This window comes from Neopelma chrysocephalum, unplaced genomic scaffold (assembly GCF_003984885.1).
Source record: "Neopelma chrysocephalum unplaced genomic scaffold, ASM398488v2 Primary Assembly neopelma1_23, whole genome shotgun sequence".
Taxonomy (NCBI): Eukaryota; Metazoa; Chordata; class Aves; order Passeriformes; family Pipridae; genus Neopelma; species Neopelma chrysocephalum.
Genome location: NW_020897691.1, coordinates 27456691 through 27483590, shown reverse-complemented (window position 1 = coordinate 27483590; position 26900 = coordinate 27456691). Strand labels below are relative to the sequence as shown.

The 26900-nt window shown below is 40.4% G+C and overlaps 1 protein-coding gene across 3 annotated transcripts in view; it reads left to right on the top strand.

Annotated features, from left to right (window-relative positions):
* Positions 1-26900, top strand: part of RSPO3 (R-spondin 3) — a 63298-nt gene that overhangs the window by 13267 nt on the left and 23131 nt on the right. For 2 of the 3 annotated variants that reach the window (XM_027691634.1, XM_027691625.1), the window contains exons 3-5: positions 21522-21713; positions 23197-23343; positions 25705-25902. In XM_027691634.1, coding sequence (XP_027547435.1) covers positions 21522-21713; positions 23197-23343; positions 25705-25902 — 537 coding nt within the window. The remainder of the gene's footprint in view (positions 1-21521; positions 21714-23196; positions 23344-25704; positions 25903-26900) is intronic. The other variant, XM_027691639.1, reaches the window with a different exon arrangement.

Sequence of the window (26900 nt, the reverse complement as noted above, 5' to 3'; positions counted from 1 at the left end):
TCTCTTGTGACAACAGTTGAATAATGTCCACAAATGGAAATATCTACTCCTCCTCTTGGCTTACTGTGGAGCCATAACTCCCCTCCCCCAATATATTCAGTCCAAGTGGATTTACAGAGTTAGTCTGACAGTTTCTGAAATAGAAAACCTCTGGTTCGAAACAGAGTGCAAGCACTGTTGTCTCTACAGGCAGGCCAGTGCTTCTTGCTTCTCTTTAAGATGGATTCTCTCTGATGACATGGGGACAGAGGACGTACCCCACCCGCCCAGTCGTTGGCCTCGTGTTGAGACAGCTATCACAACTGCCGGTTCTTCTTGAAGGTTTTACTATGTGAAAGTTTCAAACAAACATCAGATGAAAGCAATTTTGAGTCTAAACTAAGCACGGCCAGGTTTGCATTGATGATTTATTGGTGGAAGTCATCAGCTTCTATTACCTGTTTCTTGAGCCATCCAGTTCTCTGGCTTCCAGCCATTTCTAGGGCCTGATTCTTTTCTCACTGAAGTTAATGGGAGGTTTTGTCACTGATTTCAATAGGGGGCTTCTAACTTTCCAACTTTCTGTCTATAAAGGCTTGAAGGGCTTCCAGGTTTCCATCATATTCTGGGTTTCCCTCTTTAAGTCAATTGGACATTAACAGATTGACTGGGTCCACACCTTTGGATAGAGAAAAGCTCTAGATCTGAGCTTTTCTCACTCACACAGTTTTATACCTCAGTGGAGTTTCTCCTGATTTATACTGGCAGAGGAACGAGGTCCAATGTTACTCATGCCTGGGTCATTGCCAGCAGAACACGGAGAGAATTCAAGTCACTTGTTATCCCCTTCCCCACACCTCTCAATCACAGCATAAACATATGTACATATATGTGGATATATTAAAATCATCTGGACTCTTTTAAGTTATTTGCCATTGAAATTGACTTCAAATTCAAGTTTTAAAGTTGAAATAACAAAGAAGGAAAAAAGAGCCAGAAGGGAGCCAGCTGCAACGGTACTCACAATTTTCATCAGTCTACGGGACACTCCTAATAACATATTTTACTACTTTGTAGCAAACTTTCTTTGCTTCTGCCATAAATATATTCCCTATGCTGTAAATGAATAGCTTGCAAGCTCAGTAAAGTTAATATAGAAGAATAAATCTTAACTACCTAATGTCAGGTCGGAAGTATAAATCTTATCTAATATGCCAGGTCAGAAGGAAAGAATACTTTTCGCTGAAAATAGCAAATACTTTCCAGTGCAGAGTAGAAACTTGTTTTTCTCTTAAAAAAAATATGCTGCCCCTAATAAGATGAGTTGAACAGTCTCTTTTTAGAATCTCTAAAAGAAAAATAAACACATAAGGCAGAGTTAATTTATAAAATGCTCCAAAGTTTATCTTGGCAGAACAGTTGTAGGCAGTGAGAGTTCTCTCGCTCTCACACATGCATTTATACACATACACATTCACACACACACACACATCTTAAAATTAGGACAGGCCCTTACAATAGCAAATCCTACATATCTGGACAAATTCATAGAACTTTATTCAGGCAAGGTTCTCATTTTAAAGTCAATGGAAATTTTTCCAAAGAAAGACAACAATCCTTGAAGCCTTTTTGTGTAAGTACAGACATTCTGTGTCACAATAGGGAATAGCGAGGAACACAAATGCCTCCTGTCTCAGGTCCCCCTCCCATGCACGAGCACTTCTGCCAGCTGTACAGAAGCCATGCAGCCACCATCCCCTCCTCCTGCCTGCCCAAGGCCCCACTTGTTGGACACAGCTGGAGAGCCTGATGGGTGATCTGCCAGCCAGCTGCTGCTGGCACATGGGTCCCTCCCAGGAGCCACAGGCTCCCGCTGCTATCCATCCATTTGTTCCTTCTCCACACCTCCTTCACACACACCTTTCTCATTAGAGCCAAGGTAACTTCAGAGGCTGAGGAGATGAAGCCCATCAAAGGCTTTCTTTGAGCCTCACAGGATTAGCTTCATTTATTTAAAAGTTTGTATCAGCCTGTGCTGGGGAGCCACCACAACAGGGGAATACTTCACGCTCCAGATCTAACAGCCAAGAGGCTGCCCAAAAGCAGCAGCAGGTGCTATGCTGACACTCCCAAACAATTTGGAGCTCCCCCACCTCTTGCAGCAGCCACTGACCTTTCATACAGTTTATTTACTTCAGGGTCTGTAAAGCAAACCGTCAAACAGTCATTTCCCTCAAGATAAACAAGAATAGAGGCAGTTTTACATGACTGAAGCACAACTTGATGCTGAGGCGTGCCAGATTCTCTGGACCATTCTTGCTGAGTGCCACCAGGTTACAGAATGCAGAACCTGACTTACTAAAACCCCACAGAAGAACGCAACAAGTAGGTCCGATCCTCTCCTCTCCTCCTCTCCCCTCCCCTCCCCTTCCTTCCCCTCCCCTCCAGCTGCTGGGAAGTTGCCAGTAATGTTCAGCATTCAGTCTGACAACTGTTCTACTGTAAATATTTAGAAGAATCCATTTGAGATTAAACAAAGTGTACGTAACTGCTCCTAAGTGATAGCTCTTATTAATGTTTGCAGCAATGGGCACTCTGCAAATGCATATGAAAGTCCTACCCCTAGGTTGCTTGTAAGAAAGGGCAAGACAGAAGGCAACAGCCAGAACACAGTGTAATTTGAGCAACAGTGTGTTATCATTATAAATATCAGCACAGAGACAGCATTCGGTAGTATGTGTACCATGCTTGCATATCTTCCAGACAGCAATGGGTAAAGTGTGTTACCTTGACCAATGTATTTTAAATGATCCATATCAGGCTGCAGAAGTACTGACTGCCAGCTTGGCAGTTGCCTTTCTCTGGTCTGCCCCAAAAATATAAAAAATTCCCCAAAAAATCCCAAACCACCAAACCCCCTCCCACCTCCAATATGTATCAAGAATTGCCATGTAGGGGAGGAGACAATCACTGCTCTGGTGGATTTTTTAACTTTTATTGTATTGCAAAATTATCCTGTTTTTTCAGTATCTTAAATGTTTCCTGTGCAGTGGGATATTAGTAGCTGGGAAAGGATGGTCACTAGCAATGTCCTGGGGATGATGATGAGATACTCAAGAAGTAATGATGGCAGAAGTCACTTTCCAGTGGATATAATTTTGAGGATAAAAAATGCCACATTTACAACAAACTGAGATGAATGAAGACGTATAAATGCATCTACATGTTAGCCAATTTCTTTGCTTAAAAAATAAATGGTGTTCTAGGAACACAGTGAACAGTGGGTATACGCCAATGCATGTGCATACTATAGCAGAATTTTCTATCACAGAATTGCAGAATATTCTGAGTTGGAAGGGACCCACAAGGATCATCAAGGCCATCTAATGGCCCATGAGGGAATCAAACCCACGATCTTGGTGTTATTAGCACCATGCTCTAACCATGCTCTAACCTGAGCTACTCTCAGGGTTATCAAAACAAAGGTTGGTGATACTGATTTTTAAAATTTTAATTACATTATTTATTGTCAGTTATCAGTGAGTAGAATGTGCTGGTTCGAATACAGAAGGAGTAAAAATTGGATCACAAGACTTGGTTCTAGTGTCCACCTTGAACAGGTGAAGTCCTGCAAGAAAAAGGCCTGGGGCTTATCCGGGCCGCTTATGATGCTTTCCTGGGGTGGTAATGTCTAGGACTCACAAATAATGCATGTAAGGCAGACCTCTTAGCATCATGTCTAATTTTTGAAGCTAGCAGTCTCTTTTCTTGTCCCCTTATCTTAAATAAAATGTCTGGGTAGTCTCCAGGCTATCCCAGACATCAATCTGTGTTCATCCTTTCATTTCAGTTTCACAGTTATATCTTACCTTTGAAAATTAGTCACCATTTTCTATACATGAGTTTAGATCTCTACTGAAGAAATAAAGAAAACCAACCTGGACAACCAAGCAGGAATATGCTGACTTGTTGGGTACTTGCATCTCTGATCATTGTGACTTATGGAGTTGTTGGCTCCCGTGTCACATCAGGGAAGAAGGTAGAATGTAAGGCAATTTATCTTCTTCTGTACCTCCATGTGTGCATATGTAGGAGCTTCAGAAATCCAGGCAGAAGAGTCACTCATGCTCTCAGAAAGCTGTAGAGGGACAGTCTAGATGGTCTCTTCAAGGAAGAAGAACATTAGTAAGGAGTGTTTCTAAGCTAGTGGGCTTGGACAGCCGAGAGCAACTGGAGTTGTTTGGCACAAAACTCCCCTAAGTGATTGTATTCACCTTAAAATAATAACAACAAGAAGCAGCAGCAATAATGCACCTTTCAAAATCTGTACGAATATCAGTTCATTTTTCATATTAATCCTCTTGACAGGTTTGCAAGAGGGCATTGTCATAATTTTTCAAAAATTGAAAAGGAGGCAAGTAAGTTCTCTTCTAAGACTAGCTAACAGCAGTGATCTCATTTTAAGACACACAGACCACTTACTTGAAAATCTTGCTAAAGTCCAGGTGGTCAGACCTCTATCTCCAGGAACACATTTTTCATTGGATAATTTGGCAGGGATCTGTTGATTTTTTACAGGACAGTGACATTTGGCTCAAATAAATAATTTGACTGCATTCCTTGACTGAAGACATTGGAAGTATAAACATCAACAACTGAGCTAGTCATTGGACATAAAATGGCAGCTCCTGGGCCACCTCATCCCAAGGCAGAGGTTTAAAACTGTTCAAATGGACTGAGCCCTAGAAGTGTTTATTCATCTCCAACAACTACAAAGCCTGCTGTCTCCAAGCCCAGAGGATCTCCCCCTCTCCATCCATAGAAGAATTAAATCTGACTAGATCCATGTTGACTCTTGAGGAGCCTGGACAGCTGGCTCAATCATGGGTGTCCAAATCTTCAGTACCTACAAGGGGAAACAAATCCCTGCACGGGTCCTTGAGTGCAAATACCTTAATTTGTAAAACTGAATAAAAAAATATCAGAGGTCCTAAACTGTCGCCGAACCTCCAGAGCTCTTAATTCCTACTCTGGAGCCATGCTTGAATGTTCAAGGGTAGCAGATATTTTAACTCTGCATCAGTTTAGGGGAATTCCTGGGATATCATTTTGCCTCAAGCTTGTGATGCTGTGGGCCATTTCCACTTATCTTACAGCTTTATGACCACAATGAAAACAATTACTTCTCAAAATTTGCTGTTCCATGGTCATAAGGTCTGTTGCACCTTAAACACGTGGAATTTGAGCGTGAAACTGCTGGTTGAGAATAGAGGTACTTTACAGCCACTTAGGCCAAATGTGAATGCATACACCGGGGACAGTGGGAGGGGGGATCCCCTTCAGAGAGGAGGGGTTACACTTTCAGAGCAGGAGTCACAGTGTAATGGGGATGAAAGAAAAGTATAAAATGTGAGGCTATACTGATAAAGGTAATTTTTCTTCTTTTGTTCACAGCCATACTGGCTAAAGGAATGTGCTCTTTAGGGTAATGGTGTCTCTAAGTTCTGTATAAGACAGCATCATAAACACTCCTCCAACATGCTGGTTTGAAGAAAGTGGAATATATGCCACAGTTCATAAAGACAGGAGCAGTGAACAACTTGGCTTGTTATTCTTTCAACTTTTTTAAAAAGGAGGAGTGTTGCATCATTTAATTCCATTTTTTACACAAAACACAGTTCTATCTTTACATCGTCTTGAAAATAATAACTTAATAGTGCTTTCTTACATTTCTCTGATATAAAGAATAAACAAATGGAGGAAGAGACCACACAGTTGAAGAAATTTAGATATATATTTAGGCAGAAAAAATAATGAAAATGTACTGTTTATTTTCTTTTGTTTTGTCAGTAATTTCACATGAACGTTAAACTGCATTAGACAAGTGGCTAAGACTCAACAAGAGCAAATTACATGAAATCAGAAGGATACTTTCTTGATATTCTCCCCTTCTCCATTCTGCACAAATGTATAATGGTAAAATCAGCAAGTCTCCTACCATCTGTTTGCTTACACTGGTGCCTTATCCAGCAGATATGCTACATTGAAACCTTACTAGACATAAAAGTCTAATTTTCTTCACAAGGCAACAACATGGAGTTTGTTTTAAGGAAATTGAAGTTTATTTTAGTTTGGAAAACTTCTGTGAAACAAGTAGTTCTCAAATCACAAAGAAAATATTGGATCGTCAACTTATATTAGAAATATGGCATTTTTATTTACTTTCATCCAGAATTATTTCATTTTTTATATGTCATTAGAATCAGATTGATGAGCATAACACAATTCACTGTAAGAAAACAGTGATATTGCTGATGTTATCTTAAGGCAAAATGCTAATAAACGGCTGGCTTGCCAGCATGTGCAACCCCTAGCCAGGCGTACAGCAGCAAGGGGTGTCTGAAGGTGCCTAGCATAAACTGTTGGACCCACTCAATGGTTCCTTTCTCAGGCACAATAATTTATGGATAAACTACAGCACGCTTTTAGAAAGATGTCTGACCTCTTATTTGAAACATACATGCGCCTGAGATTATACTGCCTCCCTGAGACTGCTGCAATGGTTTAAACTACCAAGACTTACTGAATTTTGTCTTAATTAATGCAGTTGAATCTCACTGATACCTATTTCCAGCCATTGATCTCTTTACTTACTACACTGATATTTTTACTTCCAGTAGCAGATAGCTTTATAGCATAGATATTTTAGGGGCAATGCTTTATTACAGACTGCTTTTTTTTTTTTTTTTGCCTAGAGAACGAGGTGCTGTTGTGGAGTGTGCCTCAGACAGGGCTGGTTTTGAAGAAAACACTCCGCTAAGCTAGATGCAGATTTTACTAGGCTTTTTTTATCTCTAAGAGCAGGCATAACTGAGGCTTTACGTATCTGAGCTCAGCCCTGTTCTATGCCAGTGGAAGACCTCTGGTGGTAAACTTTCATGTGCCTGTTCTTTGCTTACAAAGTCATAACAGGAGAATCGGGGCAGCGCCTAACACAGTGCTGTCCCTATGTTGTGACTGAGAAACTGTGTTCCTGATGAAAGTGAAGATCATGAAGACACCCCAGTGTCAGTTTCCTTCATTGCTGTACCCTACCTGTCATCAGCAGCTCTCAGGCATTATGAAGCAACAACTTTAAAACTTAAGAGATCTTCAGAGGAAGAAAACAGCAGTGAGGTGATGCACTTCTTAATCCCTAGTATTGAACTATTGCTTCAGCATGGGCTTTGGGATGGCTATGCCTCCTCTTTGCAATGTAAAGCAGAATAAGGCTGATAACAACCAAGCTGCATTTTCTGATTAGTCACATTTTCAATCCCAGGGTCCTCCAAATGTCTTAGTTCAGACTGGTCATAGCAGCCATCAAACAGGCAGTGCATTCCCATTCTTCTCAATAATAATAATAATATAATAATAATGGCCAGTCTTCGCGAACGAAGATCTGGGGAAAGGTCTTTTACCTTTCCAGCCTGCGCAATGGATTTTTTAGGTGAGACACAGCCTGCGCTGAACTGAGCCCACCCTTTAATCCTAAGGTTCATCTGCCGGGGCCAAGCAAGCTTGGACAATGGCAGTGAGGTCCTCAGGACGTAGGTTTGTTTAGAGTGACCTTCTCATAGATGGATGGCCTCACAGGGCTAACGGGCTCCATCTGCCCGGGGGACTGGGATTCGAACCTGGGTCGCAGCAGTGAGAGTCCCGCATGCTAACCACTAGGCCACCAGGGGTCCCCACATTCTTCTCAAAACGTGTTGTTAAAGAGCTGCTGCAGTCATCTAAGAGAAAGGTAACATGGCCCCCAGAACATTTGCTTAGCATTATGGAGCTGCATCTTGGTTGATTGCTATAAAGTGCTTTTGAGGACCACAGGGTGAAAGGTCCTACAGAACTGCACATATATTTGGAGTCTTACTGTTACTGCTGCTGTTGCTATGTGATTATATAATTTTCTCTGAGTTTTTAAGGATGGTTGAAATCACAATAGCTTGCAATAATTATACTTTTTTTCTTTTTGCCATGTACATGATAAGCTTTGTAATCATTTTCCCTGATCATCTGGCCACCTTTTCACTTAGCTTTCCTTTGAACACCTCTTTCTAGTTTTCTGTGAAAACACCTTTGGTACTGGCTTTTTTCCATATGGAGTGTTACATATGATGTTGGTATGGAAAGTATTACACAGCAAACAGCAGATTTAAGCTGAAAAAGATACTTTAGAGATTAATGAACACACTTTGGGTCTCTCCTTTTATAGGATGCTGGTTTGATTCTTACTAAAATCAAAGCAATCTGTTTGCCTTCCTATGAGGATATGGTTTAGAAGGCCCTTATAAAACTATTTAATAATCTAAAAGTCAAACATCTTTATATTCAAAAAGCAATGAAATTATCATCTCTGTTGGGTCTCACACTGAGACACAAAGAAACAGGGCTGCTGACTCCAAGCACTGTAGGAATCTTTCTCCCAGACATAATAGCAGTCATTTAAAATGCAGGAACATTAATTTTAAAAAGTTAATGATGTAGTACTAGAAGCCTTTCATAAGTCTTTTGAATTCATATAGCTATGTTTTTCTCTGCAGTATTAGGGACTTTTTTTCCGATCTTCTAAAAGAAAGGAGAAAAGGAAAATGGTTTTGCTCTCTGGAACACCATGAAAAAATGGTCATTATGCTGAAAATATTTTGATTATTTTTCTCCCCTACAAAATTACCTAAAACTATTGAAAAGTTAAAAAATAAAAATAGTTTAGACTTTGAATTAGTTATTACTGAGAAGTTCAAGGCATTATTTTCAAAGTTAGTATGTTAAGAGTTAGGCTTTTGCCTACTTCAGGAAGATATGTGTCTGCTCCAAACACAACAACCTCTATTCAAGAATGCGTCCTTAATTTTGATCAGGTATTTAAGTCTAATTGAAGTCAAGGAGTCTGTAACACATGTGTGAAGGTAACCATAAGCTGATGTGCTTTTTCGAATGGGGAGGAATTTAAGCATGGGCTTACATGGTAATTGTTTGGTTTGTTTTTTTCCAATTGAGTCTGGGTAGGCAGAAAGTAGCATAAAAGGTATCAAGGAACATTAAAGCTTGTTAACTTGCTGCTCAGTGTAGAGAGAAAAAGGGCCTTTTATTTCCCTGAAATTTCTGACCTTTTTTGTTATTTTTTTTCTCCCTGTTGCTCTTTGCTCACCAACCACAGCTCTCATTTGCTGTGAACAATTCCCAAGGGGAACATTCCTCGCCGGAGTAACTTACCCAGCTCTTTTCCTTAATTTACAGCAAGTACAGCACCCCTTGCAGAATGCATAGCAGACCCTTTGGCTGCAAGCCAGTGCTAATAGCATGTTTTCCAATAATCTAATCTCTTCAGTCACAGAGTAGAAATCAGAAAGTTAAAAGAACTGGCTTCTCAACTTGTCTCAGACCACCTTTGAAATCTGTGCATGGAAATGTTGTGCAAATGACTACAATAAATTGTTACCACACTTGCACCCATGACTCAGTAGTTGTGCCCATAAACAATCTGATGTATATGAAAGAACCCTGTATAAAACAAGGTTTAATGTGGTTCCAGGAACAGACTCACTCATGAAGGCTTCCATGTGCAAAGAAGCCAGGAAATTTCAGCCAAAGCTGAGGACACATTGTAAACGTCCATGAATTAAACACCTCAACAATCGTAAGAGATAGGTATCATTTCTCCTTTGCAGACAAAAAAATTGAAGCCCAAAGATGACAAAACCAAAACTTCTAAGTTTGGCTCTAGAAGTGAAGCAACAATCCTCTGATTGGACTCCTGAATAAATAGCTGCGTTGTCAGACCTCTGACCACCTACATCTTCCACAGGCATTCTGAAAAACAGGCTATAGACATAGGAATGAAGCAGGAGATCAGTTGTCTCACTGGAGGCCCTGGGTTTGAAAATGTGGATGCTAATACTTTAAACTTTCCAATGCTAGAAAGGTACCATAACGAGGCAACTTTACAAACTTTCAAATCCAAGAACCCCTAATTTTCTCCAAAAGCACATAACTCAGTGGTGCTGTTAGAGAAAGACAAAGTAACTAGATGTTGAAAGTTCACCTATGGTTTTTATTGTCTTCCATACTGTGTACTGAGCTATGTATTTTTTTGCTTTGGGAGTGGGGAACTGGTACCATTGCAATAATTTTTCCTCATTTCTAACATTACACGGAGCTCTGGTAGTCTACAAATTACAGGTTGATAACTGGGTCCAACATTCTACCCTAGGACTGGATCCCTTTATGTATAATTTTGATTGCTGTCACTAGGGGCATGTACTTGTGAAGTACTTAGGGTGACAGTTTGATACCTCTATGAGAGCAAATGACTTGACTTGCTTCAGGCAGCTCCAGGAAGTCAAGGAGCCAGTTAAGAAGGATGTTTTCATACTAAGGCACAGTTCAGACTTTCCTTTCACTTATTCCATTTTGGCATCTGCTTGTGACATTTTTTAGCACAATTTTTCTGCAGCAGCCTGGCATTTTGAGTGGTGTTGTTGCGGTCATCTCATATCCTAGCCCTGTCTCATGGCAGCCCAACGTGGTGCCGCAAGCCACTAGCCACCAATCAAGCTGCCAAATATTCATCATATTGGATGCTTTAAAAATAACTGCTGTGATTTCATGTTTTTCTAATATCTAAGGGATGTTTGGTTTTCACTGAAGCCTAACTAATTGTTGGTATAACAATATTAGGCAGTTCTATTTGAAGTAATGGCTTCTATTTCTATCATTTATTCTGCATCAGCTTAACTTGATTACATTACAGTGTGGCAAAACAGAACTGAACAGTCCTCTCCCTCATTGCTGCAGTTATTAGAAAAATTTTCTTCAACAGAGCACGTTGCAAAGTGCCAAAGAAGTTTTGCAAGCTGGCTAAGGCATCTGACACCCGAAAAAGCATCTCTCTTGGGACACAAAACAGCAAATGGATCATTTCCCTGTGCAGCGGCTTGGGTAGGAAGACATGTCTCACAAATTTGTACTTGCAAGTGCAGAGTAAGGTTAAACATGTACCCTCAGGATGTTGCTGTGATCCAGCCTAAATTATGTGACTTCTACCACTGTTACTGGTAAAATACTTTAGCAAAAGTATAGTTTTAAGACTGCTTCTTCAGTTATGCATGAAAAGTGTCAGATGACACTTTGGATGTGCATCAGCAATGTTAAATAATATATCAGACAAATAAAAAAGTTCCCTTTTTTTTTGCTGTTGTAGAGAAACATTAAAGTGTCTTCAAAACCTTTAACTTTACAGTTCTTACTGTAAAATGTTTAATAAGACTCATAACACTGACCCTATATTTCCTAGATACTTAATTCTTGATTTTATACATAATTATTTAAATTTGGGGGGTTGTTTTTCTTTACCTAATATTATCAATAGGTGGCCTCAGTTTATTTTGTTTTCCACTTTTTTCTTTTAAATTGAAATTTTGTATCTTATAATTCCTTATCACCTTTACAATATTACTATCACTATCACCTTTACAATATTACTATCACTATCACTAAATTAAAGCCACTTGAACAATCATTGACATAATAAAATTCCACTAGAACAAGTCACTCTCTAAAAATAGAAATATTTTGCTAAAAATCTTTGACAAAATTTTGTCAACATTTTTTTCAAATAACTGAAACCAAGTATTCCCAACTAACTGAACAAGATTATCTTTTAATTTTTGTGGAATATTTAATTTTTGGCAATTTTGCATGAATCCCACGGTCAAAAGTCCTTGCGAAATAGCATTCCTGTCATCCCCTAGGAGTGATCTTTATGGGCATACATTGGAGTAAAGTAAAACATTTGTAAAGACCTTTAATCAATTAAACTGATTTCCCAGTTGCTGCACATCCTCTCCACGGCATTCTCAAGAGGCTGGAGCAGCCTGACAGCTTATAGCCTTAGGTTGCAAGGGAGGTGATAGCCACGGGGGTCCTTTTAACAGGAAGAATGAGGGTGAAGGTGTGTACGAGGGACCTGTCTTCATTTTACATTGACCCAGCAACTGCAGGGGGTGATTTGTACTCTGGAGGTGGCAGCAAAGGGACAACAGGGAATTTGGTCTGTGCAGCCACTGGCTACAACAGTTTCCTACAGCCATGTGCAGTCTGCACCTTCTCTTTTCAAATACAGCCTGTGCATAAGCTTTCAATTAATTTAACTCTCTGGAAAGTTTGATGTGTTAGTATTAAACTGTCAATTGTATTTGGGATAACAAACATACTATTACAGATGATACATTAACTAAAAACAAACAAACAAATAAGCAGTTTTAATTAATTTTAATTAATTTTCTCTTGCAATCAACTGAGCTGATTGGCATGCAAATCCCCAGGGAAGTGGTGGTATACCGCCACATAAAATATTAACCTGCTTAAGCACAAAATGGATGATTGTCTTGATTTCATCAGCAGCACCCCAACAATTCAGCTCAAATACTTTGTAGTACAGCTGTAGCCTGATGGTAAACTGCCTGTTGTGTATCATTGCAGTGATGTCAGATGTATTACAGTTTCGGGGAAGTGAATGATGCTCGGTGTGAGCGTTAAATTTCTTTCATGTGGGTCAGTGTGTGCTGCAGTGAAGCCAGTTGGGAGGGAAAGGCTCAGACTTCAAAGGGAGGGCAGCGCAAAAGGGGTGATGAAACAAGCCCTAACTACATGCCATTCATAGCTACTTCACGAGAAGAACCAGGCACACGGAGCTGTTAAACTGACTCAGTCTCTCAAGAATCGTATGTCTACTTAAATCTCACCCATTGTATTATTTCATCCCAATCTAAACAGGCCATCCAATCACATTGCCCTCTAAAAATCAGACAACTACTCAAAACCATGGACTACCCTAACATCAATTAAGAAATAAGTGAAATCCTCACCTCTGTCTCTTCATAGGAGCTTTACCATTAACTTTAGGGGGCCAGGACTTTTGTCAGTGAGTTCAAGATGGGTGGTGATGATGTCCTCTTGTCTGTTTTCCACTAGAGTTGAATTCTGTTTCATATCATACTGTTCATGTTTTGGTCTCAAAAACCTTTACTTCTTTTTCTTTTAGACTAGCACGAGTCCCAGTGACATGAGGAAAAGGTAAAAGCAGTTAGATCATCATTTGCTGAGTGTTGGTAGCATATGCATCACTACTGCAGCACAGAAGTAGTCACTAGAGCTAGTACTTTAATTATTAATTTCAACTTGTGTCAGTGATGGATGGATGGTCTAGTCAGCCTGGAGAAGTTAGCCTTTTCCTTGATGAAAATTTGAGATCAGAGTTTCTCCTTGTAGAACACAATTTTTAGAGATCTTCTGGCACTGTGGTACTCCTTACTGTCTGTACTCTGCATTCGAATCTTGATATGAGTCTTGAACTTAAAGAGATAGGTTCCATTTAAATGTTTGCAGGCATCAGTCCAGAACAGTTCCATTGCAAACAACATACTTCGGGCCTTCAGTTAGCTTCAGTATGGTATGAATTTAATCATTACGCAGAAAAAATTATTTCATTCAGTACAAACTTTTGATCAGTTCCACTTAAAAAATACACTAAATTGAGAGGATATTAAGTAATTGACCAAAGGCACATCTGAGCACTGCCAAGGCAGTGGGCTGGCTTGCTGTCTGGTTTATTAATTTTTTAACACTATAAACATGGTAGTAGAAAATCATAGTTTCGACATGGGATTACAGGCTTTTACTGTCTAAACCCTTCTCCCTAGTCCCCGGCATGGAAAGTAAAATCTGTTACATCCTGCTGTTCTTTCTGTGGTTACTGAAACAAAACTTTGAGAGAAAAACTCTGGTCTCAAAAGACCCTGTGGGAAATGAGAAACTTGCAAATGCTACTGTAGTTGTGTAATGTTGACAGTATGAGCTGAGTGATCCTTATACAGCTTGGAAATGCACGAGCATCTGTGTAATACACAACAATAAAAGTCTCCAGTGTATTAAGAGAACAAAACAGGGGAAGCAAATGGGGTGTGTGGGGAACAGACTGTGTTGCCACCAGAACAACCTGAGCATCAATGAGCTTTGTTAGAAACATATAAATGGTAGATTGAGCATTACCATGAAGCAGCAAACAGAAAGACTGCATATTTCGAAGAATGAGCATGTATATTCTTGGATTTTCACTTGGTAGAAGCATGCATTTCTTGTAGAGAAGAGATTGGGGAGTCAAGGAAGTCACAGTGATGTTGACAACTTTGTTTAAAAACAGTTCTGTGTGCATACAAACAGTGTAAAATCAGCTGGGGATCTTCATGACAGCATCTTGCAGCATTACAGTACTAAAAATACTGTCTAAATATATGTGCATCTAATATAATCCCTTTCCAAAACTCACGCCTCCTTTTTATCTGAGCACAGATGCTTTCTTTGCAAGTAGCTGAGTCTCACAACTGTCATGGTATGTTAGTTAATACACCTATTAGGTTACTATTCTTCATAGTAGCATACCTGCCCTTCTATAACAGCTCTTGTTATGTAGACAATAAAGAGATAATGTAACTGAGATCTACATTTTTAGAAAAAAATCATAATGTATAATCTTGAAGGCTGAGTATTGGAAACAACTACAGCTGACTCTAAAATCAAGATCTGTAGCTGGTTATAGGAGTTAGAACTTGAGGTGAGAAGGTATTGCATGACCTGGTCCTACCTTTACCATCATTACCAGGGTGCTTAAAGCAGGTTGTCTCAGGGATCCTTACTGGTTCCTACACTGGTTTAACTTCCCGCATCCCTGAATTATGGTGGTGCTCTGTAGTATGTGGGGAAAAAAAAGTCAATTTCCCTTCTCTTTCCATGAAAAGAATTTTTCAGTTTATTTACAAAACTCTCTGGAATGACAAGGAGCCATTTGTGGTTGCTGTGGCTGATTTCTGTTGTGCTGAAGATGCTAGGAGACTGCACAAAACTCTTCACCCCTGGTGAGATTTTTCAGCCTGTTGATGCTCTTTCTAGCCGAATTCAGGGGAAATGTGTTCTGACTGCCAGTATACTTATTTTCAGGATCACTCTGCCAGACGTGTTTAATAATGATGAGGCAATCGTCAGTGAGATCTTGGCCATTTGGGCTGAGGGCCTCCTTGCTCTTAGGCACCACTACAAAACAGTTATAGATACTCCTTGAGACTGTGGGACAGTCCCATACTCATGTTTCTGTTGCTTTTTTAGAACTGTTGACACTTGGTGAACAAAATCGGTTGGTTTCTTTTCCCTCAGATGTGAAGTGCCTCTTGAGGAGGAAAACATTCTATCACGCCAGGCAGATGTTTGGGTAATTCTTTTTCAGTCCTCATGGGATCTTTTTCCCTCAAAACACAGGAGGACACTCGAGGATCCTCTTCGCGACATGTTTTGTACCGTAGAAAGCAGTAATGCTCTGAAGTAAAATCCAAGTCAGGCAAATCTCTGTAGGAGTTACCACCCTCCTAGAAAGATATCTTAAAGTATTTGGGAAGCACAAATCACAAAGAGAAACAGAAGACATTAAGGCATTAACAATTGACTTTTAGAGTGATTTTTCCTCTTTCCCTCTTTTGCGGCTGGCTCAGACTCCTGTAGATCTCAAGAAGCTTGGACAGAGAGTCCACATTCCTCAGCTATCACCACTGGTTCAGTTGCATTCCAGAAAACTTATGGCCAATCCAGTGTAGTAATTGTCATGTATGGGTCTTTCTTCCCCACAGAGCCCAGCTGCTGTACCATCACAACACACCAAGTCCCTGCAGGTGATTTAAGGCCAAGTGATCAAGCAGAGCTTAGCCTGCAAGACTGAGCTCAGGTTTCACCTTGGCCCAAGCTGGGAATCTATTTAGCAATGAGAATACAACTTTATCAAACCCATGCATACTGACTGTCCTGGTACTGTCCTACTCTCCTGGGCTTTGTCTTTGCTCCATAACTGTCTGCTGACTACACGTTTGTTCAGCGTTTTTACCGCACCGTTGTCCGTCCCACCTCTGATGCATTTCTACACAAAGAAATGATGTCCAAGAAAGAATCTGAGGAAATACGCTGTGGTTTGCAAACTGAATTCCTAAATGACTTTCTCATTAGAAGAGCTGACTGCCAAATGCTGTTTACATTCGCCTAAAGGACAGTCCACATGATTAAGAGTAGCTCTGCTTTACATGAAGTATTGTTTTCAGGCCACCACCACAGGCAGCTGCTTCCCACTAGGCAAGAGGAAAAGAAAGGAATGCTAGTGAGCACACAGAGCAATCAAGCAACAGGAGAACCCAGGGGACATCCCATCCCAAATCGCCACCACCAAAAGGGCTAGTTTCTGTATGGGTGCTGTGTGGTGGGTAAAGCTGAGGTGGGGTCTGGTCTTGCAACAAGGGGCAGCCCACCTGGGAAGGCTGAATTCCAGAGCAGCTATGCTGTGAAAATATTTCCTGTGAGAACGTGCATGCCTGAGAAACCAGGAGTAGCAGTAGCTCTCTAGCAGGGATGGATTTCATTTGCCTAGCACATCCATTTCAAGAGTGAACGTCTAAATGGACATCTTGTCTTTGGAGAGCAGTGATGAGTCAGTGCACCTCAGCTGCAGCAAACGGGCAAAGAATATTCTTCTACCCTGAGCTTTTCCTCTGGCTGTCAGAACATGTGCCCAGCTGGATTCCTCCTCCATTTCATTTTCTGTTGTTTTCTTTTTTTTAATCTCATAAATTTTAATCTAAAAATAAAGTAAAACTGATTGAAAAATATCATTGCAAAGGTTTAGAATTTATTTGCTGCATATGGTCAAAGTCTAGCACCTCATCATTTGAAATTCAGATTCAAATTCAGCTCCTTATCCTTAACTTTCTATTTTTAATAGACACCACAACTCATTGTTTCCAGAGTAGAGCTTTGGAAAATATTCTGAGATTTCATTTGCTAATGAGACTTAAAAGTAGTATCTGGACAAATGCCTTGCACAAAAAGAGGCCCCTGAGAAAAAAAAGGGTTTAAAGGCAGAAAGGACAAGGAAATAGTTCAATATTAATTCAGGGTCTTCTCTCGTCTCCAGTATTTAAGTTTTATAAAAAGTAAAAAAGGAAGAACAGATTTATTGGCTACGGACTTATAGCCAGTCACAAGTCTGCACATACATACTTTGTACTACTCCTGGCTGATGACATGAGGAAGAAAAAAGGTGCAGCCTTTCCCCATTGACACTGATCTCCCTTCAGGATGATGTTAGCCGCTGCCACACATAAATACTGCAGACTAATAATGCAGGTGGAAAAAAAAAAAAGAAAGCGACAGACAGACTTCTGTTTGCATGCACTGCTAACTGCGAATTACCGGGGTGCAAGGCTGCTGGCACCTACAATTTGACAGAACTGGGCAGTCCCTGAGCACTAATCTCATCTGCATTAAGCTGCATGGGAACTGATACTCGTGATTACTTCCAGCAGAGAAATGCAGGTAGGGATGCAGAGACAGCGACTAGATGAACCTTTGCCACCATCATCAACTGAATCCCAAACACTGATTCTTTCCCTAGACAAATATACTGCCTGTTGGCTTTTTGTTTTTTCTTTAAAGGAAATGCATCCCAGTGTAAGGGTAACTTTGCACTTACGTTAGTTGTCTACTTTTGACGATCTGCTGCAGCTTTTCTGTGGGTCTCTGGGCTCCCACCACTTGCTTTGCCCATTGCTGTGCTGCAATTTTCATCCCTGAGAGTCTATGATTTCACTGTGCTCAGAGTGTTTGAATACTAGAGGGCAGAAGTGCTGGATGGCTGGTAGGGTCATCTCTACAGCCCATGCATCCTCACTGAAGTCAGTTCTGAAAGTTGTGGAGAAATTTTTGTATTTCATTTTATATGTCTTTATAATGGAGCAGGTTGTACCAAAGTGGTTCAAGCAAGACTATTTAGCAAGAGCATTTCTTGGACCTATTTGCAATGCTATAGTCCATACCTCCTGGTTCTGCAGCCAGTGTCTAACCCATGAGACCACAGTGCCTGACTTTCTGCCAAGACACTGGACCTCTCTTTGTCCCTCTTACCACATCTAAAACTTGTGGCTAACAGAAGTGGTCTGTGCTCTTCTAATGCTTTTTTACCTGCAGACTTCAAAGCGTTCCTTAAAGTGGATATATGTTAATTACCCACTTCTACTGCTGACCTAAGCACAAAACTTTGAAGAAATGCTTACATCCTGTGTACCATGACTGGATTTCACCAGATAGGGTTTATGTTCCCAGCACATCACTTAAACTCTGGACTCACAGATCCCCCTTCTGATATGAGGGAAGAAGCGATAAAATTTCTGGTTGTTTCCTCAGAGTTATGATGTGCAGTTGCTGAAGTACTTGAGAACTGCAGGCACTAACACTTTGCTGCATTGAGAGAGGAATAGTAAGGGCCAGTTCTGTAACCAGCAGTGATAAGTTCCCTCCCTGTATCAGAAATATGTTTTAGAGCCTGAGTTTGCTCTGTCTCCCTCTGGAACCCCTTCAATCCCACTCAACCTTTGCGGGAGGGGAGTGCCCTACGTTGCAGAGATCAGGAAAGCATCTGGATCTGAACTAGACAGGGAGGAGGCTGAGAGGTAACAAGAATGAGATCTTCAGCTGCAGCTTGGAAATGCCTAATTTCAAACATGCGCCACCATTTGTTTTTTCCCAGATTCAATGACAAAGCCCAGTGCTGTGCTTTTAAACAGTGTCAATTTCTGGAGCACTTGGCTGTCCCTGCTTTGATTGTTGCTTGAGCCAGAATAAGGGTCTACCTAGCATTCAGAGAAAGTGCAATGAGAGACTGTTTTATTACAGGTACAGTACAGATACAGGTCTCAAAGAAATGCCAGGCACAGATGGAGACAATCAAAAAAAGCATCCTTTTAATAGCTTTTAAGAGAAAAAATGCTTACTTAATTTAAAATGTTAATTCTGACTTTTCAACGAGACTTTTGCTCTAAGAATTTCCAAGAACAGGAGCTTATTTGGCTTCACACATTTAGTTATAACATGACATGAAATCAACCTTTAGATGGAGCTTGACTTGCATAGTTTATCTTATGCCTTGCTTCATAACACTAGCAATAAAATTCTCCATTTGGAACTACAGGCTTTTTCTTTTTTTGCTGTGTTTTTTGTATAAGAAGCATCTGCAATGCATAAAAAGAGGCAGGAATTGTGGAAATGGCTAGGAGTATATATTTTATACTTAATACTTCTGCAGTTAAAGGGGAGATGGAAATTGTAATGGATCTTAGCTATAGAGAATTATCATATTTTGATAATGAAGTATTGCCTGTCTCGTCTCACACACACAGCTTGACCTCAGAGCAGTTGCACATAATGTTTTCTCTGTCAAGAGGATCTATTCATAATGACATGTCACAGGTGCTCACACATAATATGTTTCCCATCAAAAGTGATCATCCATATTTTATACAGCAGCTTTGATGACAAATATTTTGTACTTCAGCTGCTTTTTCATCTGTCAGACTTAATGAAGGAAAGTCACAGATAGTTTTTAAATAATATCAGTTCCTTAGATCACATTACTTTGTCTTCCTTTGAAAGTAGTTTCCTACAAGATCCACAAGACAGAGGAGAGAGAGGCAAGGAGGTTTTCCTTTACTTAACTTTAAAAAGAAAAACTATTTTCCAGTTTCTTAATTTCAAAATGAATAAGCTCTGTACCTCTGGAATATTTTCAGAAAGAAATATGTTATATTTATTGAGTACTCAGTATTTTGAAAGTCTAGTAAAAGTAAGTCTGATAACTGAATTTATGTTGCAACTTCTCACCATGCAGAATGCCATTTATTCTCACAGTAAGTAGTGCTGTGTCCTCATGGTAAAAATACTTTCCTGTAGGTTGTGCTGCAAAATGGGTACTTTGAGGCACACAGAGAATTGGGCTCTTATATTCTCACTGGAATTGTTATGCACATCAGGGTCAAAGTTTGCACTTTTCCTACATGTCCAGCCCTACTGAGAGAAATAACCCCCATTCCTCATTTTATTAATGAAAGAGAAAAAGTGAACTTGAATTCCCTTTGAGGTTCTTCAGATTGCAGGACTTGTCATTGAAACCTCAGAGCACAGAGGAATGCTTTTTGCATTCATGGGACGTGTTTTCTGCCAAGAGTGTAAGTGAACAAAGTACAGAGGTATTCCTGAACTTCCTTGCTAGACAAACCCACCTGAGCAGCAGGTAGTAGTGCCTCTCAACACATAAGCCATGGATTCACTTGGACTTCTGGTCTACTCCAAGGGATCCACAGAAGGGAGTTGACAAAAGCAAGTTCATTGTGTATGCAAGCTATTTAGCAGTGTCTGAAGACCAGTATTAAATCAAAGCACTAAAACAGACAATCAAAGCATGGCATGTGCATATTTATAACATTATCACCGGCCTGAGGAGAAGGCAGAACAGAAAGCTGCTGGTATTTACAAATACAAGTTACAAATGTAAATGAGGACTGTATTTCTCCTATATATGAAATATAACCAGATGTCTCAGGCTGAGAGATGAAAGCTTACACTTAGAAAAATGCCTGGGTTTTTTGTACAAGACAAGGCCAAAAAAGAGGGGACACGGGGTCTGTAGCTACTTGATGCTTAATTATTTTCTACTTCTTATTTATTTAAGAAAGCAAGCAGGGAGAAATTAAAAGTAGGTAACAACTTCTAAAGTACAGGAAGGTGCAAAACTTTATTCTCTGCCACTAAGAAGTAATACACTGATTAATGTCTGCTACTGAAAAGATAGTCTGCAATAGCATCCTCTTTTCTGCTATCCCCAAGCCCCTGAAGAATTTAAGCAGTGAGTGTAATAAGTTTCCCTTTCCTTGTCTGAAGAATTAGAAAAATTCAATTGAGAGACAAATATAATCCTACCTATGCTCCGTGCTGGGACCGGAGCAGGGTAAATGCCACAGTTAAGTCTAAACATCAGGTTGTAATTGTTAGAGATTAAAAACATGCCATGGAGAACATTCCAGGAAAAGAAGGAGGGCGAGAAGTATGGCTCTCCTGCGTCTTTTTATTAAGGCAAATTATCGTCCGATTTTACAAGGGCATATTCCTGCACAGCAGAACTTAATCAAATGGCATTTAGTCAATGAAGGAAATTATACACTAGACTGATTTTTAATCATCCAGCTAGGAAAAGCAAGGATAAATGAACATGTATTTATCTGCTGAGCCAAATGCATACAAGGCAGAAAAGCCACTGAAAATAAGGAAAAGAAAAATAAATGTTCTCTAGGATGCTGCTGTTCCATACAATCTATTTCAAATATTATTTGCTGTTAACTATTTCTTCAAGATGTGAACATATCAGCTGAGCTGCTCATTTTTTTTATTTTTTATACCAATGAAATAATCTCTGAAATGGAAAGTCAGGTCATAAGCAACACAGAGAAAAATGAAGCAATCTTTAAATGCTGTCAGAGAGATGGATGGCCCACCCTTCGAAGCACAGAGGAACCATTATTTCATAGTCTTGTCTAATGTCCTGTTCTCTCACAGTTTGTTTTCTTTAATGCTTGTCTTCTCAGTGCATCCTAACGTGAGCCAGGGTTGCCAAGGAGGGTGTGCTACATGTTCTGACTACAATGGATGCCTGTCATGTAAGCCCAGGCTCTTTTTTGTTCTGGAGAGGATTGGCATGAAACAGATTGGAGTATGTCTTTCTTCGTGTCCAAGCGGATATTATGGGACACGGTATCCCGACATTAATAAGTGTGCAAGTAAGTGTTGGGGAAAGGGGAAGCTCATGGATTTGTTGTTTTCTCTTGAATGCTGTGTCCCCTTAGGAGTCAAGTCAACAGAGAAGCAGACGGACAGGCCATGTCTTTAATGTTCAGTTCTTTATAGTAGTGCAGTAAATATTAACCCAAGCAAGAAGCTAAGGTGAAAGATCACAAAATGGCCTAAAGCTCAGGGATCCCAGCTCTGCATGAATGACCTGCCTAGAATCCACGTAATGGCCTCCTCCTCTACAACTCCATGTGAAAAGGAAGCACAAGTGGGCACCAGGCACTGCCCTCCAGCAGCAAGGGAACGACAACATCACTGAAGAGCAAGCGGGGACCAAGGAATGCTGAATCTTGGTGGCTGGAGCTGTTTAACCCTCTGCCCTTACCCACCTGATCCCTGAGACAAGGAGAGAAGATGGCAGGTGGCATTCTTCAGAGATGTGGTTTGCCCTGGTCTCTTTATAGCTTGTCTCACACTCAGTGTAGTCCTCTAAATGCCTGTAGAAGCTGGCCAGGTTTCAGCTGGCCAGCTTTCAGCCTGATTTGGGGGAAGTTACTGATTCATGTTGTCTCCGGGCTGGGGGACAGAGAAGCCAACTCTGTGCTTTACCACTCAGGCAACATTTTGACCCCAGTATGGATTTTGAACCATAAATGAACTGGAAAAGATCGCAATGTCCTCCCCACTCCTCTTTTTGTTGTTGAATTCACTGTTTTTAATCCCACAGGTGATATAAAAACATAAGAGCGACGGCCAAGAAACTCTCCCAGTTTTTACCTGGTAATAAAAGTTATTTAATGAATGGACCCCAGAGTAAAGTCTTACAGAGTAACTTGACACTGTAAAGTATTTGCTCACTTTTTAGCAGTGTGTGGCCTTGCATATCAGACATGAGCTGTGCCATACATGAGGTTTTATGCATTTCTCCTAAAAGTTTCTGAGAACTGGGAAATAGTAATGCAAATTTGGGTAGTCATGTAGATAATACATGAAATACTAGAGGACATCTGATTGAACATCAGGGAGCCATTTGAAGAAAAAAGAAAGATATGTTGATTCAAAACAGCCCAAAGCAGATTCTAAATTCTGGCATATTTTTATTTCTCCTGGATGAATGGAGATAGTGTGGAGCTGACCTGGTACTTGTGTCCCTATGCTTTGTCAGTGTAGGGCAGAAGCAGTATATTGTTATTCTCATGTGCTGTGCTCTGTCTGCCATTTGCATAGGTCTTCAAGAAGATTATCAGTGTGAGGTTGTTCAGCATCAGGTGATCCTTTTTAAATCCTCACCCATGCCGAGGTCATTTGTGGCTGGCCTCACTGTGCGTACAGGCCATGAAGAAGATCTAAATATAATTTGCTTCCTTTGAAGATTGACATTGTTAGAATTGTGTGATTCTTGTATATGTGAGAGAGCCCATGCTATTTCATGGCAAAGAGCAATAACATTGTTGTTTACTGTTTGCATTTCAGAATGTAAAGCTGACTGTGATACCTGCTTCACCAGAAACTTCTGCACAAAGTGTAAAAGTGGGTTTTACTTATACAGTGGAAAGTGCCTTGAAAAGTGTCCTGATGGGCTGGAAGCCAACAACCACACGATGGAGTGCACTAGCATCAGTAAGTCCAGTCCCCACAATTCTGCCCGGTTTTCTCACAGGGGATGGGGAATCTAAGGAAGGCATGTCCACTTAGAACACCAGGGAAGTGCAACTTGAAAATGTTCTGCATAACAAGATGTATTCCCCAGCACAAAAAAAGTCAAGGTATTGCCCAAATCTGCTGCTTCACAAGAGGTACAAACCTGATTGTGGCCCACAAACACAGCCTTGATGCTCTACTACAGGAGATATGGCCTGTTTGGTCTGCCCTGAGGCAGAATGGCGTATATCTCTTACTTGCTTTGTTACAGTGTTATGCAGCACCACTAACATCAAAGGTTCTAAAACCCTGCATCAGACCCCATATGTAGTTGAAAGATTAAAATACTCATGGCTTTGCTTTAGCTCCCTTGTACTCCCTGAGTCTTCAAAGTATGCATGCGACAACACTTTGAAGCTTAACTTCACAAAGGTGAAGGCTAGCAACTAAAATGTTAAGGAAACACACACCCCCAAAAAACCCCAATCCCCAAAATGGTATATGTGCATAATCACCTGAGTCCAGAAAATGGGAATGAAAATAAAACACCAAATAGGGTGGCACTGACACTGAAGTAGTGAGATTGATGTCACTGTGACTCACTGGCTGTGGAAAAGAGACCTGCTTTTGTATCTACAACCTCTGACTCACAAGCTCCGATTATGCACTCAGGGTCAGTTTTGGAGGTCACCACACCTAACTGTCTGCTCCATCCCTCTGCCACCCCTTCAACTGAAAGAAGACTGATTGATATATTTGCCTCTGGGCTAGTGCAGCTAGCATCCCATGGGCACACCGAAGCTGCAGCAGCGTTCAGCTTATTTTAGTATATTGGCTGTGAATTGTGGTGGCTGAGGGCTGTGAACTATGGTGCAAGCAGTAACCTCTTCAGCCACTAGTAACCAGGGAGCACTCAGGCACAGTCTGTCCATGATGGAAATCTCCTCCCCCACAGTATCATGCACATAGCTCTCCCTGGCATCAAATGTTTTGGAGGGGAAGTAATGTAGGAATAAAAATAATGTGCACTAGTTTGGCATTTTCCTTCTAAAATATATATTAGTTCAGGTGGTAGTGTAGGCTTTCACAGTTTTATTTTCAAGCAAAGACTTTCACCTTTGAAAGAAATTCAAGGGATCATTTTTGTTTATTGGAGGCTGTTTCCAAGTGCTGTACACTTAGCTGCTTTAACAATGAGTCAGACTCAAGTAAGAAAAGCCATTTAAAGCTATGGAGTAAAAACAGAACCTTTTTGTGCACATGAAAGTCAATTATTTTAACAGGACAGTGCCAGTGTAATATGAAAAAAAATGACCCACATGATAATTCACTGAAGGAAGGCTCAGAGATCACCTGAAGTCAGTTGTATTTTCTAGGTTTTGGAAAATTCAGAAGTAAATTCTGGAACTGGAAAAATACTGACTTACAAATTCCTCCTTATATAGGGGCTGGAAGTCTTTCCTTCTTCAATGATGACTTATAATCTTAAATACACAGTTATACATAAAGTAAATATAAATATTTACTATATTTTATCAAGAGAAAGATACTGAGGAGATGGCACAAGACAAGGATAGCTATTACTGTTAAGCTTCCAAAATTACTCCTATTTTTGTTTACACTGTTTGGACAAGTGTGCAGCGACACACATTTTGAGTTCCAAATAGTACAGGATGCACATTCCCATCACTCTGATTTAGAAACTGTAACCTACGCTGTTCAGAAAAGTTTGAAAACTCATCCCAATCCAAGTTCTCCTCTGTTTTGCGTATTTCCAGCTTGTATATACTACAGATGATGGCTCTTTCACAATTTAAGCTGAATACCAAGCAGCAGATCACCAAAGATACTTGACTCCTACTGTAGCATCTTTCAATATCAGTAGGTCCTTTATAACTATTGATTTCCAAATTCAATATCTTTGAGACCAGCTGCAGCAGCTTGACCCAATAACTTCAGTCACCTTTCACACAGGCATGACCAAAGTTTAATTCCACTGAAGCTACAAGGGTTTGTACCTGCATCAAGCCAAAGGAACCTAAGAACAAACTCCAATAACTGATTTAATTGAGACCAATTGTGTTATTGTTGCCTTGTTTCAGGAATTGAATTACAAAATAGACAGTAGAAAGTAGTAACTGACATAATTATTTGACATTATTTTGTGCTGTATATCCTCAGCTGTCCAATTTCTGTCAATTCTTTGCTGTATGTCACTGCTAATTAATTTCATTAGTTTTTACCACCTTTTGGCTGATGCAGAATAAAATTAATGTACCATATATATTGTGTATACAAAAATATATTGGCCAGGCTCAGTTTGTCCTATATTTATTGCAGTGCACTGTGAAGCTAGTGAGTGGAGTCCATGGAGCCCTTGCACAAAGAAAGGAAAAACATGTGGTTTCAAAAGAGGAAATGAAGTAAGGGTCAGAGAGATCGTACAGCATCCATCAGCAAAGGGTAATCCCTGCCCAGCTACAAGCGAGAGCAGAAAATGTATTGTACAAAGAAAGAGATGTCAGAAGGAAGGAAAAGGTACCACATTATCATCATCATAATATAAGATTGGTATTGTGCTTTTTTAATAACTCACACCTGAATTCTTAGGCCTTGATTGCAGGCTTCACCAAAGCTCCCGTTGATACGGTGTTCTTCGGGCTGGAGAGAACTGTGCCTTTGCCTGGAGTAAATAAAGTCCTACCACTGCTCAAAAAATGTGCTTTGTGTGATCTAGAGAGAACAGAGTGGGCTGGATGGGAAGGCACTTTGTCTTTCAGTTCTGTCTGCCAAAAGAGCTGCCAACATGACGGGTTGCATGTGGCACTCAGAACGAAAAGATCCATCGTAAAACATGTCACGGTCGTTGTTGTTTGTTGGGTATCAGGCAGCCAAGTTTCATGCTTCAACCATGGGATTCTTCCAAAACAATTCCTATTTCGTGCTTCCCTACAGGTAAGACTATAACTCGTGCAAATGCAGACCTGTGGCCTCTCTCCTGAACTCTTTCTACTTGCTCTGGCTGAACAACATGGCCTGATTTGCATCTAGGTCATGAAGTCCCAGCACGGGAGAAAGACCACAACACTGCATGGCAGACAAGGGAAACTCCACTTGGTTTCACCCAAAAAGCAAAACTGCTGGTAGAACCATCCCTCCATGCAAGGTAGCTTGTTGGACTTATTCCCCAGCATGACAGCTAATGAATGGTATCTCACATGTTAAGTAGTCTATGAAATAATAATTTACACAAATTCCACCCAGTAGATGATGTTGTTCCATTGTTCCCTTTTCTCCCCTTCTTGCAGAGGGGAAGTTCCTTGGTCTGTCCCAAGTGCAGTTACTCTGGTTGACATAGGACTGTCTATGGAATATTTCATTTTCCCCATCCCTCCCATTTTCCCCATCCTTCCCATTTCCCCATCCTGCCTATTTTCTCCTTTCCTCTCACCCCTTTTGAAGGTGAGTGGAACAGGTAGAGCAGCTCTCCCCTCATGTGAACATCTGTGAGTCAGGAGAAACTGCTGGTAACAAGT